The following is an 18,107-nucleotide window of genomic DNA, read 5'->3' on the forward strand; positions in this document are numbered from 1 at the left end:
GCATACGTACCAGAACAAAGAGTGTCTGATTTCGAAGATACCCTCCCTCAAAAACTATGAGATAAAATCTGTATACGAGGTAGAATATCAACAAGAAAAATAAATATACAGATTTTTTTGATGTTGCAGCAGAGGAAACAACACTTTCTGGATCGAGTAGTTTTTGTGGTAGTAAAAACATAAAACGTTGGATCCATAATTGTCAACATTGTTTTTGGACGGCATCTTTCTTTTATTGGACTTGTAATTTTTATTAGCAGGGGGCTTTAGTGTCAGATTTCTTATGCACAGCATTCACTTAGTTTGTAAGAATTTCTGAAGTAAAACTTTAGTTTTCACGAAGAATTTTGAGGTGACAAGTTGGCGTTGATTGAAAAAACGTTCAAAATAATGTATTTTCTTTTTGTTTTGAATTAATGTAGGTATTACACAAACTTTCTAGAATCAATATAGATATTTCACCTATTTAAAGCATATCTACTAAATATTTTAACTTTCAAACTAGTTTGACAAATACACTGATCAACAATTGCTAGGGATCACTTATGAACTTCTCTTCATTTGTATTTTTACAAGTTATCTCGTGAATATCTGTACATTATATGTTCTCTAAGGAAAAAGTAAGATGTTTTGAGTTGATTATATAAAAGTCTTCCTTACTTCATCGGCTCTTGTTCACAAAATCGATTATTATCTGTAGGCTGTTACAGGTGGAGTGAAAAGCAATGTGGTATTTGTTATTGAATCTGTTTTTTTCTCTCGTTCAAACACATAAAGTGACAATAATTGAAGAAATGAGAACAATATCAGCTTATCAGTCATGCCGAGAAGACGTTTGGCTCCTGTGCAACTGGACCAAATCATACGGTGGATACAGGAAGGTTTGTCCCAGCGAGAAGTGTCCCGGCGGTTGAATGTTTCGCAAAGTGTCGTGAGTCGGGCTTGGAATAGGTTCATCCAAAACGACTCAGTAGCTTATGTTCATGGGGGAGGTCGGCAGCGCAGTACAACAGCTGCCCAAGATCGTCTTTTGATCCTCAATGCTAGGAGAAATCCCACTTACCCGGCGTCGCGGCTCAATAGATCACTGAGAGTTGCAACAGGAGTTCTATTTTCGAACCAGACTGTAAGACGACGACTACATGTTCGTGGTTTGAGAGCACGTAGGAGGGTACAACATCCCCGTTTGAATAGGGAACACCGGGTTCATCGACGGCAATGGGCTGAGGAGCACCGCAATCGGACACTTGAAGATTGGAGCCGATGTTTATTTACGGATGAGTCTAGATTTCGTTTGGTCAACTCCGATGGATGTATTCTTGCTTGGAGGGAAAGAGGTCGAAGGTATGCAGAACAGTTTATGGTACCCACAACAGCTTTTGGCGGAGGTTCTATATGTGTATGGGGAGGCATTTGTTTGAACCAACGCACAGAGTTGGTTGTTCTGCAGAACACCACCATGACCAGCTGGAGATATCACGATATGATTATCGAACCCATAATTGTTCCGCTTGCGGCTGCCGTGGGCCAGAATTTCATTTTAATTGACGAAAATGCCCGTCCACACCGTAGTCGTCTGGTTAATGAAGCGCTAGAAACTCATGCTATTGATAGGATGGACTGGCCAGCTCACTCTCCAGACATGAATTGCATCGAACATGTCTGGTCTGAGATGTCTAGACAATTGTCAACCTTAGAACAACCGATCAATAACCTGGAGGACCTTTCTAACGCTTTACGAGATATTTGGACGAATTTGCCCCAAAATTTTATAAATCGTTTGATCGAAAGAATGCCTCGTAGAGTAGAATGCTTGAGACGAGCTCGTGGGGGACCAACTAGGTACTAGCTTAACCGAAACTTCAGCCTTCTTGTGGTTTCATCATAAAATTTTTATGTTATTCAAACACAGAATTTTGAGTGTTCCTAATAAAGTCTTTTTTTCTCTCCAACTTTCCATTTTTTCATTCTTTTCTCAAGTGAACCATATTATCAACTGAAAATACTCTGATATCTGACTAAATTTATAACAATATTCTTGGAGCGAATATTTCAGAAATAAATTTAGAACAAGTAAGTGATCCCTATCAATTGTTGAGCAGTGTAGTTTGAATTTTTAAACCTGTAATCATTTTCCAGTTTGATTCGACATGAATTATTTTTCAGAAAGATTGACTTGAGTTTGACCTAATTCAGAGTCAAACTCAAATCAATCTCAAACATTCAAGTCAAACTCGTGCAACTCTACTTTCTTTATAGACCGAAAAAAAGGAATTTTTAAAAATTTTTCATCTTCGTTAGACGAATGTTAAGATATAGCCTGAGCTATATCTTCCCAGCAGTATCCTTCCGCAACAGTCACAAGATGGGTAGTCCTATACGAGGATATTCAGCGATCAAACAGCTGTACGCCATTCGAAACCTTATCTGATTTCTGGGCTTAGGAGCGGATGCCCGGAATAAAGAGATATACCTGACATGCCGACTGCGTCTGTTAGAATTTATAATCGGCCCATGTTAATCACATGTTCACAAATTAACTCGTTAAATGTATTTGGACACTTTCCGGAGGATTTATCGCCAATTCTCGTGTTTTCTAATAAAGATGGAATTTAAAGGTGTAATAAATTTACCATAATCGTTGCTGGAGTATTTCATTGTCTTACAAGGATAATTAACTTATTTTTTGCTTCAATATGGACGCGGTGAGCTTTGCTGGATATTTGTTTGCGTTCATCGCGTAGATACCTACTACCTACACGAGTTCTTCGAATTAATTAGATTTTATGTTTAATAGTTCTTCTTCTTCCTCTCTCAGTTTGTGTTCTACCACTTTAAAAATCTTTCATCAAGATTTCCCTCAGCTTCTAGTTAACTTCAATGCTAGACAAATACATTGCTACTCATATAATTTCTAGTAGGTATTTAGGTTCTTCTACTAAATCATTGCAAGTACTGACGTGAAGTCATAAGCGTTTGAGAACTCGTCATTCATTCACTAATTGCAGAAGAAAGAGCCAACATTACCATTAAAGATGATTACAGATCCGATTGAATTGAGATTTTTTTTGTATTCAGGTTTATTCCAAATTGAGTATCATGGTTTCGGGGACGAATTTTTTTGGGTTAAAATAAGACTTTTTTTCCTTTTCCTTTTTTGCCTTATGCTTTATGTAACTTCTTCAGCATTACTGCTCATGAAATTTTAAAGATTTTGCTCAGTATTTTTTTCATTTCGAAAATCGAAAAACAAACTTGAGATGATTTGACAAAATCAGGGGCGGCTTTATAACAAGGATGGAGGGAATGCAGGTATTCGGACGCCGGGTCTTTGGGGCACAGCAGGATGTCCCAGTAAAAATAAATAAATAGATTCTCTGGCGGCCCTAAGCGCCACATAATTGTTCCATAGTTCTAAACACTAGATTGGATTGAAATATTTCATATATCAACGTAATCAAATCTTTTGCCTGTCCTTTGCTAAAGGTTACATTCAAATCAAAGGATCAATATTTCAATGAAGTGGTCCATTTGTCATTGAAATCAATGAAATCATCCATTGACAATATCAGAATGTTTGTTATGTTAGAAATGAATCGTTATTTCAGTGAACTCTAGTAATTTCCTACGAAAAGTGGTGGGGAGGGCGCCAAAATATTGTTCGCATTCTAGCGTGGAATGGCCTCCAGCCGGCCCTGGACGAAATAGAGCTCTGTAAACCAAAAAAACTCCAGATGTCACTCAACCCTTCACATCATTTCTAAAATTCATAAAAACTAGGGTGAAACTATACGTATAGATGGCTCAAAGATAATGAAATTGAAAAGCAACAAAAAAGTCGCTTGAAAAAGTGAAAAGTAACAACAATCCAAAAAATAGTCTCATTTAATCTATCGGCTCTGTAGATTTACTAGCCAAAGTGATCCATTAGCACTACTACTGATCTGTTGACTATGTGGATCCATCAAGCAAGCCCAGTAGGGATTAAGGCAATTTTGTATTACATTTTACATTGTTTTCCCTAGTTAGTTCATAATACCCCCCAAAAAGATTGCCAAAAAAGTTTAATAGATTTTTTGATACAAAAACTTGCTGTTCTAGTGTAGCCTGTTACACTGTTGTAGTAAGGCCTGAAATAACCTAGCATAATCTCTTGTTTAATGAGTTGAGTTAATTAAGAGTAGTTATGCTTTTCCTCTACTAGTTTGATGCAGTATAACTTAACTTAAACTGTCACAAAAGATGAATAGGTTTTTTAGTAAAATAATAATAATAACAATAATAATACGAGGCGTGTATTTAAAGAAAGGTCTCCAAGGCCATTGTATCGCCGCAAGTAGCGCTAGATGAAATCCGGCAACACTGTTGTAAACGTAAGGCCCCCCTCGACCAATCGACACCTGGTGGAGCTCATTCAGGACGCTCAGTCTTGACGTAGCAGTCATTTGCAATGGAAGTGCCGGTTGTCGCTCCTGCCAGGAGTTTTTGCACTTAAAAAAAAATCCACCTATAGAAATTCACGTCAATTGGAAAAAGTGTATGGTGAAAAACGTTCGAAAATGGTGAAGAGAATTTTCTGCTGGCCGACTAAACGTTCACGACAAGGAGCGCAGCGGCAGGCCGTCACACTCGGACGAAACAGTGCGGAAAGTTGAGGCGCTTGTGCTGAAAGATCGCAGGTTGACTCTCAATGAGTTGGCCGAAAAACTCCAAGATGTGTGCAGTAGAGACTCTATTCATTCAATTTTGGTGGAAAACCTGCAATACCGATGAAGAAATTCATGAAGCGGTCATTTCGTTCTTGCGCGAGGCGGCGGGATCGTGATTCGAGGAGGGGATACAAAAGTTTGTCATACGAATGAGGAAGCTCATCGAAGTGAATGGCGATTACGTAGAAAAATAGCTTAGATTTCAAGCTTTACAGCAATGTACAAAACTTTGTAAATAAATGTTATTCAATGTGAAAAAAATAAATGGAGACCTTACTTTAAATACACGCCTCGTAATTTATTGATCCTGTTGGATCCAATGTTCGGTATAGGGCAAGTCATATCATTACAAATTTACAAAATCACTACAACAGATTTCTGTCTTCTAAATAATCCTTAACACTCTAATATGGCTCAGTAATCAACAGCGATTTAACTATTTTCTTAAAACTTAATGTATTCATTACTTTCACAGAATCAGGTGAGTGATTGTATAGCTTGATACACTGATAAAATGAAGATGTTTCAAATTTCCTTGTTCTGTGAACGGGCTGAATACTTGCTGTTCTAGATTAGGCTGAATACTTGCTGTTCTAGTTTAGCCTGGTACGCTGTTCTAATTAAGCCTGGCGTAACCTAACCTAATCTCTTGTTTAATCAGTTGAGTTAGTTTAGAGTAGTTATACTAACTTTTTCTCTACTAATAATCTACTAAGCATAATTAACTTAAACTGCCACAAAAGTTGAATAGGTTCTTTGGTAAAAATACTTGCTGTTCTAGTTTAGCCTGGTACACTGTTCTAGTTATGCCTGACATAACCTGACCTAATCTCCTGTTTATTGAGTTGAGTTATTTCAGAGTAATGTTCTCTAGTAATTTGATGCAGCATACCTTAACTTAAACTGCCTCAAAAGTTGAATAGGTTTTTCGGTACAAATACTTGGTGTTCTAGTTTAGTCTGGTACACTGTTCTGATCCTCTGCCTGGCATAACCTGACCTAATCTCCTGTTTAATGAGTTGAGTTAGTTTAGAGTGGTTATACTTTTTCTCTAGTAATTTTATGCAGCATAACTTAACTTAACTGCCTCAAACATTGAATAGGTTTTGCGGTACAAATACTTGGTGTTCTAGTTAAGCCTGGTGCACTGTTCTAGTTAAGCCTGACATAACCTAACCTTATCTCCTGTTTGATGAGTTGAGTTATTTTAGAATGGTCATACTTTTCGTCTACTAATTTGGTGCAGCATAACTCAACTTAAACTGCCACTTTGAGTAGTTTTTTGGTACAAATACTTGTTGTTCCAGTTTAGCCTGGTACACTGCTCTAGTTGAGCCTAGCATAACCTAACATAATCTATTGTTCGATTAATTAAGTTAGTTTATAGAGTGGTTATGTTTTTCTTCTACTAGTTTGATGCAGCTAAACTGACTCTAATAAAGTAGTAATTTCAGTGGAATCAAGGGTAAAACCTGAAGTTGCTGCAGAAGTAAAACGAAGGCTGATATTATTATTAGTATAAGATCGACTCTTCTACCTTAGGCCCGCAATACACGATACCTAATTGAAGAAACGGACGAGTAGACACTAAAGCAGCGAGCATCGTTTACACGGCTATTTCCTTTTTGGAACGATGGTAATAAATCGCAATTACCACGGAAGAATCAAACGGGTAAGTTTCACAATGAAAAAAAAATCGATTTCTTCGAATGTAGCCATTTGCTGAAAGTAAAATCACGTTTATAATAATCTGAAATTATTACTTACCACGCATGAGAATATTTATTATATCATTAGTGGTATGATTATCCACTCTCTATCATTATTCCTGTCCAGGTAAACCCTGGGCTAAAAAAAAGGGCGCCATCCTTCCAGTACGTGGTCTCGAAGCATTACGAAAAAATATTAGGTAGGTGGGTAATTTGTACAAACGAAAATGTTTTTTAATTCCGTGGTAGATATAGAGCCACAGATAAACGCCGGAGTTATTGTGTAGCACCGTGTATTAGTCTAATCTATAGGGTGGGCGCATAAAATGGAATCATTACCTATCTTAATCTGACCAATTGTTGTACGTCCATTTCTCGGATCACGTATCCGGCCTAATTGGCGGTTATCGGTTGTGTTTTCAGTTCGTATACTTTTCATTTCTGCGGTTGTTGGGTCTGATCAGGGATATATTGGATTTGCATCACTACGCTAATGATAACGTGTGAGAAAAGCGATAATGTATCCTCGTTAGTACTCAACAAATGGTGGATATTTCATGAAACGTGATTTATGATGATGACAGCTTCAGAGCCTGTGTGTATCATTGGATATTTATTGTTTGGAAAGGAATTCTATGAATACAATATGTTTTATCATATAGAAGCCATAGGCTACTTCAAATTGGACGCCTTCTTGGTTTATTATTTTCGATAATGAGCATTCGATTGACTGATTCGGTATTTTCCTCAAGTAGTAAGAGATCGTGGACGTTAGATTTACGTCATAGTATAAAAGCTGAATCTTGCTGACTTTCTACTAAGCAAAGATATTGAGATAACATCATTTGTCTGTCAGACTATTATGAAAATTCATTTAATCAAAAAATAAGAATACCTAAACTTCAATTTCCAGAATATATCATTTTCAACAATAATTGTTCCATACCATTATATGGTTCACTGATATTTATTGGATCAAGTCTCCAATAAGTATTGTTTAACATCTAAATATGAAGAAACCAAAAAGTACATATAAAACATACATAAATTTCCAAAAGTATTCCACATGTGCAGTATTTGAACATAACTTTAACATTATTAACCAGGGCCTCCGCCAGGACCGGCATACCGGACATTTTGCCGGGGCGCAAAGTCCGTTAACAAAACAAGACAAAAAATATGTTTTTAAAGGTTAGGTCCGGAACAGGTGAAAACTTTCGAAGAATATTTCATAATCCACCAGGAATTATAAGATATATTTGCATGAAATTTATGGCTACAGTTTTATATTGTCAAAATACTTTTATCCAACTAAGCTGAAAATAAGTTTTCTCTAATTATGTGGTTATTCCGTTCATTCTTCCACATCTTGTAGAACAAAATCGTGCGAGAATATATCAGAAACGCACAGTTTTCATGGTTATATTTCATTATTATATGTTGGTACTCCGAACTTTCCGCCACGGCTTTATCTGTCAATTGATCAATTTGCCTTAAAGAAATCAGTTCTGCCAACCAACATTTTTCAATGCAAAAATCACTAAATGATATTTATGGAAATATTTCATTAATTTCAATAAAAATGCGATGAATTAGAGAAAATAATGTATAATACTCGTACAGAAGGCTCATTCTACCACTCGTTCATTCGCCACTTCGTGGCTCGTTTTTGAATTTTGAACTCGTGGAAGAATATCAATGCCTTCTGCACTTGTATTATAAATAACTATTACGAATGAATGTTGAAATCGAGTTTGAAAAAAATTCATTCGAAATTCATCCAACACGAAATCAATAAATTGCGAATATGTAAGTGAAAATACAATGATACTCAATATATTTTATTTTTTCTATCTAAATGTATCTAAATGTTTACATAATCGCCTCTTGTATTTTTTATTTTTTTTTTTTCATTGAAAATGAGCATTCTAGATTGATTCTTGATAGTTTTTAATGGTGGCAAAAATCAATAATTTTTTTTTTCAATTTGAAGAAGAACCGTGGGAATAAAAACTAGTTCGCCATCATTAAAACCATCCCCAATCTAACAAATAATAGGTAAAGTTAGGTTAGGAATGATTTTTGATGGGTTTTAATGATGGCGGACTAGTTTTTATGCATATTTCCAAGATTCTTCTTTAAATTAAAAAAAAATATTAAATTTTTCGAATTGTTTTTGAGATTTTTACATATTAGACATTTCCAAGAGACCCAAGAGTAAAAGTGCTTTCAATTCAATATTTTCATAACGTTTTTTCAGAGATTATTATCCACCCAGTAAGTACCCCTTGACACTCCCTATCCCGCTCGAGAAATCTGCATAATACTTTTTTTCCATCATTAAAAGCCATCAGCAATCATACTGGCATGCTCATTTTCAATGAAAAATAATAAAAAAGTGAAAAATACGAGAGGGCAGTTTTATAAACATCCTAAGTGGCAATAATTTGACCGTTTTCTGATCAATATTAATTAATGTTCGAATTTTTCTGGAAGGAACTGTATTCAATTGTATAATCTATTGAAATAATTGAACATAGCATAACAGCCCTCTTCAAAAAATGATCAATTCATTCGTATATCTCCGACCTTCGGATATATCGTGACCAAACTGCGTGTTCTTTAATTGCCAACATTAATTTCATGAACTTCTGCCAATTGTTGTTATCAGCCGAAATCAATTAGGTTAAACAATGCAGCTAATAGATGATGAACAAAAAACGGACCGTTATGGTTACCCAACAGGAAAATTGATCATTTTCGTTTTATCAACACGAGGGCTGTAGATACAGGCATGTTCACAAGTCGCGATGACTTTCAATAATTGGGATTGTCAGGATATTATGCCGAAAATTAGGAAATTATTGTAACAGTAATTGAATGCGAAGTCTGGAAAGAATGTGCCAACAATTCTATTTAGTCTTTACACGTAATCACACATAAATAAATCAAGCATTATGCAGAATGGGCGATGGTCGATGGTACCCTGGACTTTTACGGAGAACGGAAGGTACGATTTTATTGAAAACTAACTGCCCGCCCCGTCTTCACACGTTCTGTCAGGCAAACCAAAATACATCCTTCAAAGTGTCAAATTATACTCTGAGATAGTTCGCTCGGTCAGAGGAAAAAAGAAAACCAAATTTTATCGTTTTCCGTACGATTCTTTCAAAAATATTTTGTTGTATAAACCTTCACATGACAGTAATGAACACAACAAAAAAAGAATTATCCGATTTGGTGCAGTCGTTTGAACGTGATTACCTCTCGGATGCCCTTACATTACATAATATCCGTAGATTCTCTTTTATACATAGGGTGATGGCCTATTGAAAGTTCATGGAAAATTAATCATTATTTTGTGCTGAAAATTTGCATATTAGGATTTGAGACAATGATCTTTCTTCCTAAAATATGTTCGAATCTCTACAACTACCGGTTATAAAGGAAACAACCACTTCCTTATTTCAAATGGCTGCACACCCAGTATATTATTGCATCATTTGATAGCTTTTTTGATGACAATTTTAGCAATATACCATACTTTGAGTGAAAACTCAACGGTTCATGAGTAAATGGGATTATTAAAAAAATAATAGCGATGAGGACTCACAACATTTCAAATATTTCTGCAGAAAAAGTTTCCTTCGAAAAAACTTTTTCATTATGATTTTACGAATACTTTATTATTATAAGACTATTTGCGGTTTGATCCAAAAATGTACAGGGTGTTTATCAGAAGATCATGAACCTGGATAACTCAAATTCATCAAAACTCAAAGATACTCAAATTAGAAACTATATTTTTTATTGTTTCAGTCAATTCTTGGTATAAAAATAGGGGAGGGGGATACTTGAGCAAACCCCATACCTTAAATGAATACTTTGAGAGTTATCGAGGAAGAACTTTAAATGACGAAAACCCACAAGAAACCTCAAATTCAATGTTTCCATAACTGAATTTGACATTTCATGAATTGTAATTAATTATTAGTTGGGATTGTGGAGGAATCCATAAACCAATTCAATTTTTCAAGTACCAATAATTGATTACAATTAATTCAGTTATCGAAACATCGAATTTTAATTTTTTCCTATATTTTTATACTACTCCACGCAGTTAGAATTTGCGGGTTTTCCTCATTTCAAGTTCTTCCTCGATAACTCTTACATTATTCATTTTAGATATTGGGTTTGCTAAAGTACCCCCTCTTCTTTTTATACGACAGTAAACGTCTAATAAGCTATCGTGGTGAATCACCCTGTACATAGATACATTTGGTTTCTTTAATAGGTACCACTGCTCTTTCAATCTAATATATTTTCAGCGCTGAGCTGCCGTTATATCAAAAAGTACTAACAACTTCGATATAGAACACCCTGTATTATTTTTTTTTTCAATTTTGCATAGCCTGTTGATTATTTATGTATTCTTCTTTGTCCCTCTCTCTAGCGCAAAATATTGCAAAACATAGCTTCAATCAAACATTCATAACTTTGGTACTTGAAATCCTAGAAAGCTGAAATTTCGGGTATGAATTACCGCCTACTTCTTAAAGACTTTTTGGCAAGGTGTTCTCAGCGAATTAATTCGACGCCCCATCAGTGGGAAATTACGGTGTTTCATCCTCAATAGAATGATCAGTAAGGCTGCTCACTGGTCCCTACCTTATACACCTCTACACTAGTGACTTTGTCAATGATCGATCGATCAGGTATATAGTGGAACTGGGCTGTTCTAACGAGTATTGAGCAGCAGGTAATCCGCCGAGTGGTAATAGACTACCATAGGCAATAACCTCATTAGAACCTTTCTCGATTTGTGCAAATATTTAGAGGGAGAATAGTAGGTATAATGTCGTCTTCAACGATGTAGGTACTGTGTCTTTGTCTAAGAATCCACGACAACCACAGGAGAGTAAAACAGCTGTGTGTTAATGATGGCCTGCAAATCATTTTACTTCCTTATCGATATACATATTTACAACCCTCCACTCCACATTGTCTATCATGACAACTAAGTTCCGTATTGCATGACAAACTATAGATATACTTTCTTCAACAATAACGCTTTAGTGGTCTTCCGTGGCCATTTCTTTCACTGGATTTAAATCCCATGGAAATTATTTATGATATTTTGGGGATGAGGCGCTTTAGAGTCTCCAGTACACCATCTTCAGCGAAGTTCTAGTTGCTTGGAAAATTTCTACAAAGATTAGATATCATCATCTCAATTGTGTCTACAGGAGAGGCAAATATCAATGAAATTTCTTGTAAATATTATTTCATTGACATTGCCCAAAAATCAAATCGCAAAAATTATTCCTGTTCTAGGTGCCCCACTTTCAATGTCACTGAATGAAGTGTACTATACAAAATGTCATGAACAACTCTTGGACAAATATCTAAAATTCCTCGAATACATCCTATACCTACTCTGCAATGATGACCAGGAATTTATAGTCTCTTCGTTTGGTAGTACATAAAAGATTTTATTGTTTTCCATATAATGATACAATGGATTCGAAGACAGACATAATAAAGCAGAGTTGAGATACGACATGTGAGTATAAGATAATACCTCTTTGAATTTAACCTCGACATCCCATAAATGATGGAGACGTAGTAGATAGCTGCAACATTTAAGGAAAAGGAAGAAATATTTTTGATGTTTGTTAGTGGAAAATGATTACCTACTTTGTGAAAAAATTGATCGTCTCCAATTTCAAAATTTCTTTTTGCAAATTGCATTTCAAACCATTCTAAACAACTTTGGTTCTGTGTCTGGCGGTATGTTGGTCTGTGTCCCCAGAAATCCCTGTGAAAGCCTCAACTTGCATCGGGTGTCCCAAATTCGTTGTCTAGTGAGAGGATCTCAGAATCCCTCTGATCTATAAGAAAATTTTTGACTCGATTTTTGAGAGAATTGATATGGTGAAAACCGCAACCTTATAAGTTCAACTGTTTTCAAGCGATAAGAAAAAATTGGAAAATGGTGTGAAATGGAAAGATCTGATAACTTCTTAATTACTGGTGCTATAACCATGAAACAAAAACATAATACAAGTACTTTTTTCAGTATAATCCATTGGTGCAATCATTTGTAATTCATTGCAATTAGTCTCGAAGTTATAATATAAACTTGAGTTTTTTTTTTAGATGTAAACCATTACAATTTCTGTAACAAATAAAATCTTTATTTTATCTCTTTCCAAAAATATATACAATGATATATAAATTTCTCATCAAACTATAAGTAATCATCAAAAGTTTCAGTTTCACACGGCAAATTAACCACGTGCCTATCTATGATGATCTAACTTCCAGATAATTGAAATATTCAGTAGCCTCCAAGGTCTCCGGATTAAACATCGTTAGATTTTTTTTTGGCCACGTTTAAAAAACAACATTTCAAAATATTGAAGAAATCTAACGATATTAAATCTGAAGAAATTGGTTGCCACCGAATATTTTAATTATCTGAATTTAAAACTTTATCATAGATAAGTACCTACCTAAGTGGTTGATTTGCTATGAGGAAATTTTTGATGATTTTTATAGCTTGATTTTTGTGGTTTACATATAAAAAACGCAGGTTTGTATTATAACTTCAAAAGTAATTGCAAAAAAACAAATGATAACACCAAAAAATTCTACTGAAAAAAGTACCAGTATAAGGTTTATAGCACCAGTAATGAAGAAATAATGAGAACTTTTCATTTCACTCCAATTTTCTCTTATAGCTCCAAATTAGTTGATCTATATATAATATACCTAAGGTTGCAGTTCTCACCAAATCAATTCTATCAAAAATCGAACCCGCAAATGTGCCATTCGTTTTTTTTTTTCTAGCTCAAAGGGATTCACAGATCCCCTCACTAGACACAAGCGCGGTCCCAGGGGGAGTCAAGGGGGTCATGATCCCCCCAAAATGGAACCACCTACCACTTAATATGCGTTTCAAGCAGACAAAGTACGAAATGGTCCCATAAAAAAAACTTGAAGCCCATAACTGCGACTCCCCCAAAATTTGAGGCTAAGGCCGCCCTTGACTAGACAAGGGGGGACACCCGATACAATTCTTATCTGATTGTAATGAAAGTGTGTATGGTTTATCCTGTTTTTTATTGGTTAATCCACAAGAATTTTAGCTTTTTCCATATACATATAGGATGCAGGTTGAGCAGGCGCAAAAGCATGGCCGAAGCCAGGGGGGTCCGGACCCCATCTGAACCCCCCCTTGGATGTAATAAATGATTATAATTATCTACCATTTGTATTCAGTAGGTTATGCCTTTTGACCATGGAAATATACACGCTTCAACAACGTTGAATTATAAAAAAATTATTAAAAATTAAGGGCGTTTCACATCATGAACAAAAATTCGCATGTGCCGAAAAAAAAGTAATTTATTCAGGTTAATACTTTTCGTAACAATCAGATATTTTGCCCCTCCCCGTAACTTTCAATTTCCCCCTCGGGGAAAATTTTCTGGAAGCAACACTGCTAGGCAGAGACCCAATTTGCCGCCCTAACAGAAGTCAGCTCTACACAATTCAAAAAAATATAATTGGATAATCGAGGGAGATGAAAAAAAATTAAAGCATCTCATTGAGAAATTTTAATAATTACATGGGAACATATGAAATATTCGTTAACAAGAAAACAACAATCCAAAAGTTTTATCAATCTGGTTGATTTGTATGAATATTTTTTCAATAATAGGTAATGCCCTATCCAAAAGTGTTGAATAAAAATAATTTAAATTTTTGGTTTGCATTTGGCATCACTTAGTCACGAACTTCATAATCGAACTGCCTTTGTTTTCTGCCTCATAGTAATTAAGGAACTGATAATTTATTATTATTATTATTTTTATTTATTTTTTTGCATGAAAAGGGCGACCCATACTAAAAAAGGCATAGAAGATTTTTCGTCACAAACGGAACGAGCAATTCAAAAATGATTTTGAGCTTGAAATACCCGAATCCTCGACAATGATGAAAATAAAATGCTCAATTGCATGTCAATATACAATACAATATACAGCAAAATATAGCTTTACAAATTCTTTTTTCAGTCAATGTGCAATCGAATGTTCTTTCATTTGATATATCACATTGCTTATATTCCTATTTGAAAAAAAAAATAGTAGATGGATGTGGAGCGTAAATTCAAGGAAGCATTGATATACCTGCTTCATTTGAAAAATCCATGGATAGATACGTGGATTTCCCTCAATAATAATTAGTGAAAGAATAATGGTCTGATTGCATATACTCGCTAATCACAAATTGTGAATTATTTCCTAATTTTTCAATAAAAAACGGCACAACCAATTCTACTTTTAGCCACATCGCTGAATAGGTAATCAAATCACCGTTAGTTTTTAAAAAAAACCTCGGAACAAAAACCATTTGCGAACAAATCTCTGTTTAATTATTTTTCATGCAGAAGCACCCCTGAACTCTGTCGCAGTTGTTCACCAACACCTTGTATAAATTTTCACATTTTTTAACGTCTTGAAATACATAGATAGCAAATCCGGTAGTCATGACAATATATATGACAATAGCTATATATAATTCTTGATGAATGGAGTTGATACATAGAATAATAACTTGACAGGTAATATTTATTTAGTGAGAGTAATCTAACTTCTTCGAGAAAAAAACATGCGCCACTCAGTATCCATCCGTGCTCAATATAGGTATTTCCTTTTCTTTCATCAGAAGAACAAAAAAAAAAAAAAAGAACTTACCGGCATGTCCTCCATTCTGGTCGATACTTCCTTTATGATTCTCGTCCACATCAACGAGGTTGCTGATAGAAAACACAGATTTTGCTGTGCGAATTTTACAAGAAGTTTCCTGACCCCGCTGCCTGGTACTCAGGTCCATTTCTACCTCACTATCCATCGTCCTACACACTGCTAGCCGACAGCGGATATCGAAGTGTGCTAACCAATTTCCACCGATAAGCGAAAACGCTCGGTAACGAGCTGAAATTCGAATTGTTAGTGAATTACAAAAATTCTTGATTCGAAAATTTATTCAAAATATATAATTTTGTGTCGTATTTTTCGAGGTTACTTAGTCGACTTCGCAGATAAGATAATTCTCATTAGGTCGGCATTTGAAATTGAAATTAAAAGTGTCTGAGGAACTTAAAAATGGTATTCTGTATTGATAAAGGTAATTGAATATGTGAGATAGTAGGCGAAGTTTTTTTGTTCTCTAATGAGCTTGATTAACTGTAGAGAACGTAACTTGACAAGAAGCTTTTCGAAACCTAGTCGTTTGAAAATTGAATTTGTTTGGCACTTGACGTTTGCAAACTTTAGAACAAACTCTCAAAAAATATCTCACAGAGAATCTGAACTCCTAAAAAAATCTAGTATACCTACCTAGGTAGGTAGCTACCTCAGCCGACAGATCTACCTTATTGGAGTAGATCTGCCTGAAAATTGAATTTGTTTGTCACTAGACGTTTGTAAACTTCAAAACTCAAAAAATAAATATGTGGTTTTTATGCTGCCATGTCCCATAGAAAACCCTAATTCTTAAAAAAAAAATCTTGTACCTTTGATACCTATAGATCAGCCAACAGAGATCTACCTTCTTGGTTGATCAGCCGACTAGCTAGTCGGCCGGCAGATCTAGTGTGCCCGTAAAGTATGGAACAAATTCATTTTTAGCTTAACAGAACATTTTAAGAGATAATCCTGAAACAGGTCGATTTTTGATTTTAATTTACCATATTTTAAAATAATAATCTAATATACAGGGTGAATTTCTTTCGAGTAATGACCGTCATTTTTTTCAAATGGAACACCCCCGTTTTGTCTCAATTTTCCGATTACTCTATAGCTGAGCTGATTCCAAAAATGTATCACATGTTGATTCCAATTGATACAAGGTGGACAAAAATAATAAATTAAATCTAAGCAATAATTAAAACATTATCGAATACCAAATATATTTTAGTACTAAACTGTCATTGAACACCAATGAATTACTAAACAAATAATGACATTTCACAAAAACCTAGACGACTATGTTTTTTTTTTAAATCGATATGAAATAATTTCTTTCATATTCTGCCTGCTGGACCAAAAGTGCCAAATTTGTTTGGAAACAGCTCATTTTTATTAATCCAAAAATGTAACAAACTACAGGGTGTTACATTGAAACCAATTGCAATTGCTATAGGCAATAAGTATTTTTGATAATATTGTCGATTCAACTAATGAAGAATGTTACGCGTTGCTTTATGAGCACACATAAAACTATTGTAGTTTTGTCCACCTTGTATCAAATGGAATCAACTTGTGATACATTTTTGGAATCAGCTCAGCTAGAGTAATCCGAAAATTGAGACAAAATGGGGGTGTTCCATTTAAAAAAAATAACGGTAACGTCATTACTCGAAAGAAATTCACCCTGTATATTAGATTATTATTTTAAAATACGGTAAATTAAAATCAAAAATCGACCAGTTTCAGGATTATTTCTTAAAATAGTCTGTTTAGCTAAAAATGAATTTGTTCCATACTTTCTCTTTACGGACACAGTGTATAGGCCTATACCTACAAGTTTTCACGTAAGTAACTATTTCTTAGTTTTACTTCTCTTTAAATATTTGGTTTGGATAGGTTTTGTTAGTCAGAAGCAGCGTTTTTCTCATCAATTTAATAATCTATATTACCTACCCTATACCTAATTTATGAAAATGGTGACTGTGGTCAGTGTGGACATCATAAAGCAGCATAAAGCTTTTTGCATGGATTCTACACATTTCATGTCCTGCTGAACATTTCAAGGAGTGTTGATTTTGTTTTGTCTAACGGTTTCTAGAGCTTATTATCGAAAAACCAAAATCTATTCCCGTTAGTTTCAAAGTGATGAAATTTTAGGTAAATATCTAGGTACTCATTTGATTCTAAAATGAGACAATTAGGTAACAATGTTTGAAATTTGCAGTTTTTTAACACATAACTATCGTTTCCATGAAATTAGCTCTATTTTAATTCAGTAGGTAGGTACCTACCTAACTACGGTATCAAATATAGATGAAACATGACAGTAATTTGAAATTAAAAAATGTTATAGATACCTTAGGTACTTAGATAACGAATTTTTTCAATGAAGAGGGCAGAGAATCATTTCGATGAATTCTTCTTATTTTTTGCTTTAATGGTGGCATAAATTTTCCAATTAGTTTAGTGACTTCATGAATTTTTCGCCAAAATAATTTTATTCGAATCCTCGAAAACAAATACCAATAGGTAATAAAAAAATAACAAATCAATAAATAACTAAACTATAGGTTCAAATCATCCCAATTAAAGAGGACGCTTAAATTAGCTTTCTTAGTCTTTCAATAACCTCAAAAATGACAAACAAAACATTGCGAAAAGTGTTCTACATCAATATAGAAACTCACAATTAAACTACACTGTCTGTAATAGCGATGAAGTTCATCACATAAATCGAGTCGGTTCCTGCAAGAAAATCTCCGTTTCCCGCAACGAAATTTTCGTGAAAATCACTTTTCCGGTCATCTATCGGCCATGTGCATTTTCCACACGTGCACCATACAGCCGTCCCGAAATACTAAACAGAGCAGCTACCGGCCCGATTGAGTAATTTACCACGCACGAGGTGTATTAGGAGACGTATAATTATC

General features: G+C 34.8%; 1 protein-coding gene across 1 annotated transcript in view; it reads right to left on the reverse strand.

Annotated features, from left to right (window-relative positions):
• The window catches only part of LOC123677992 (homeobox protein aristaless-like), a 182,007-nt gene extending 163,900 nt beyond the window's left edge, over positions 1-18,107 (reverse strand). The window contains exons 1-2 of the mRNA XM_045614750.1: positions 17,865-18,107; positions 15,181-15,420 (exon numbers count right to left, since the gene is read on the reverse strand). Of these exons, the coding sequence (XP_045470706.1) occupies positions 15,181-15,337 (157 nt within the window). The 5' untranslated portion in view covers positions 15,338-15,420; positions 17,865-18,107. The remainder of the gene's footprint in view (positions 1-15,180; positions 15,421-17,864) is intronic.

This window comes from Harmonia axyridis, chromosome 4 (genome assembly GCF_914767665.1).
Source record: "Harmonia axyridis chromosome 4, icHarAxyr1.1, whole genome shotgun sequence".
Lineage (NCBI taxonomy): Eukaryota > Metazoa > Arthropoda > Insecta > Coleoptera > Coccinellidae > Harmonia > Harmonia axyridis.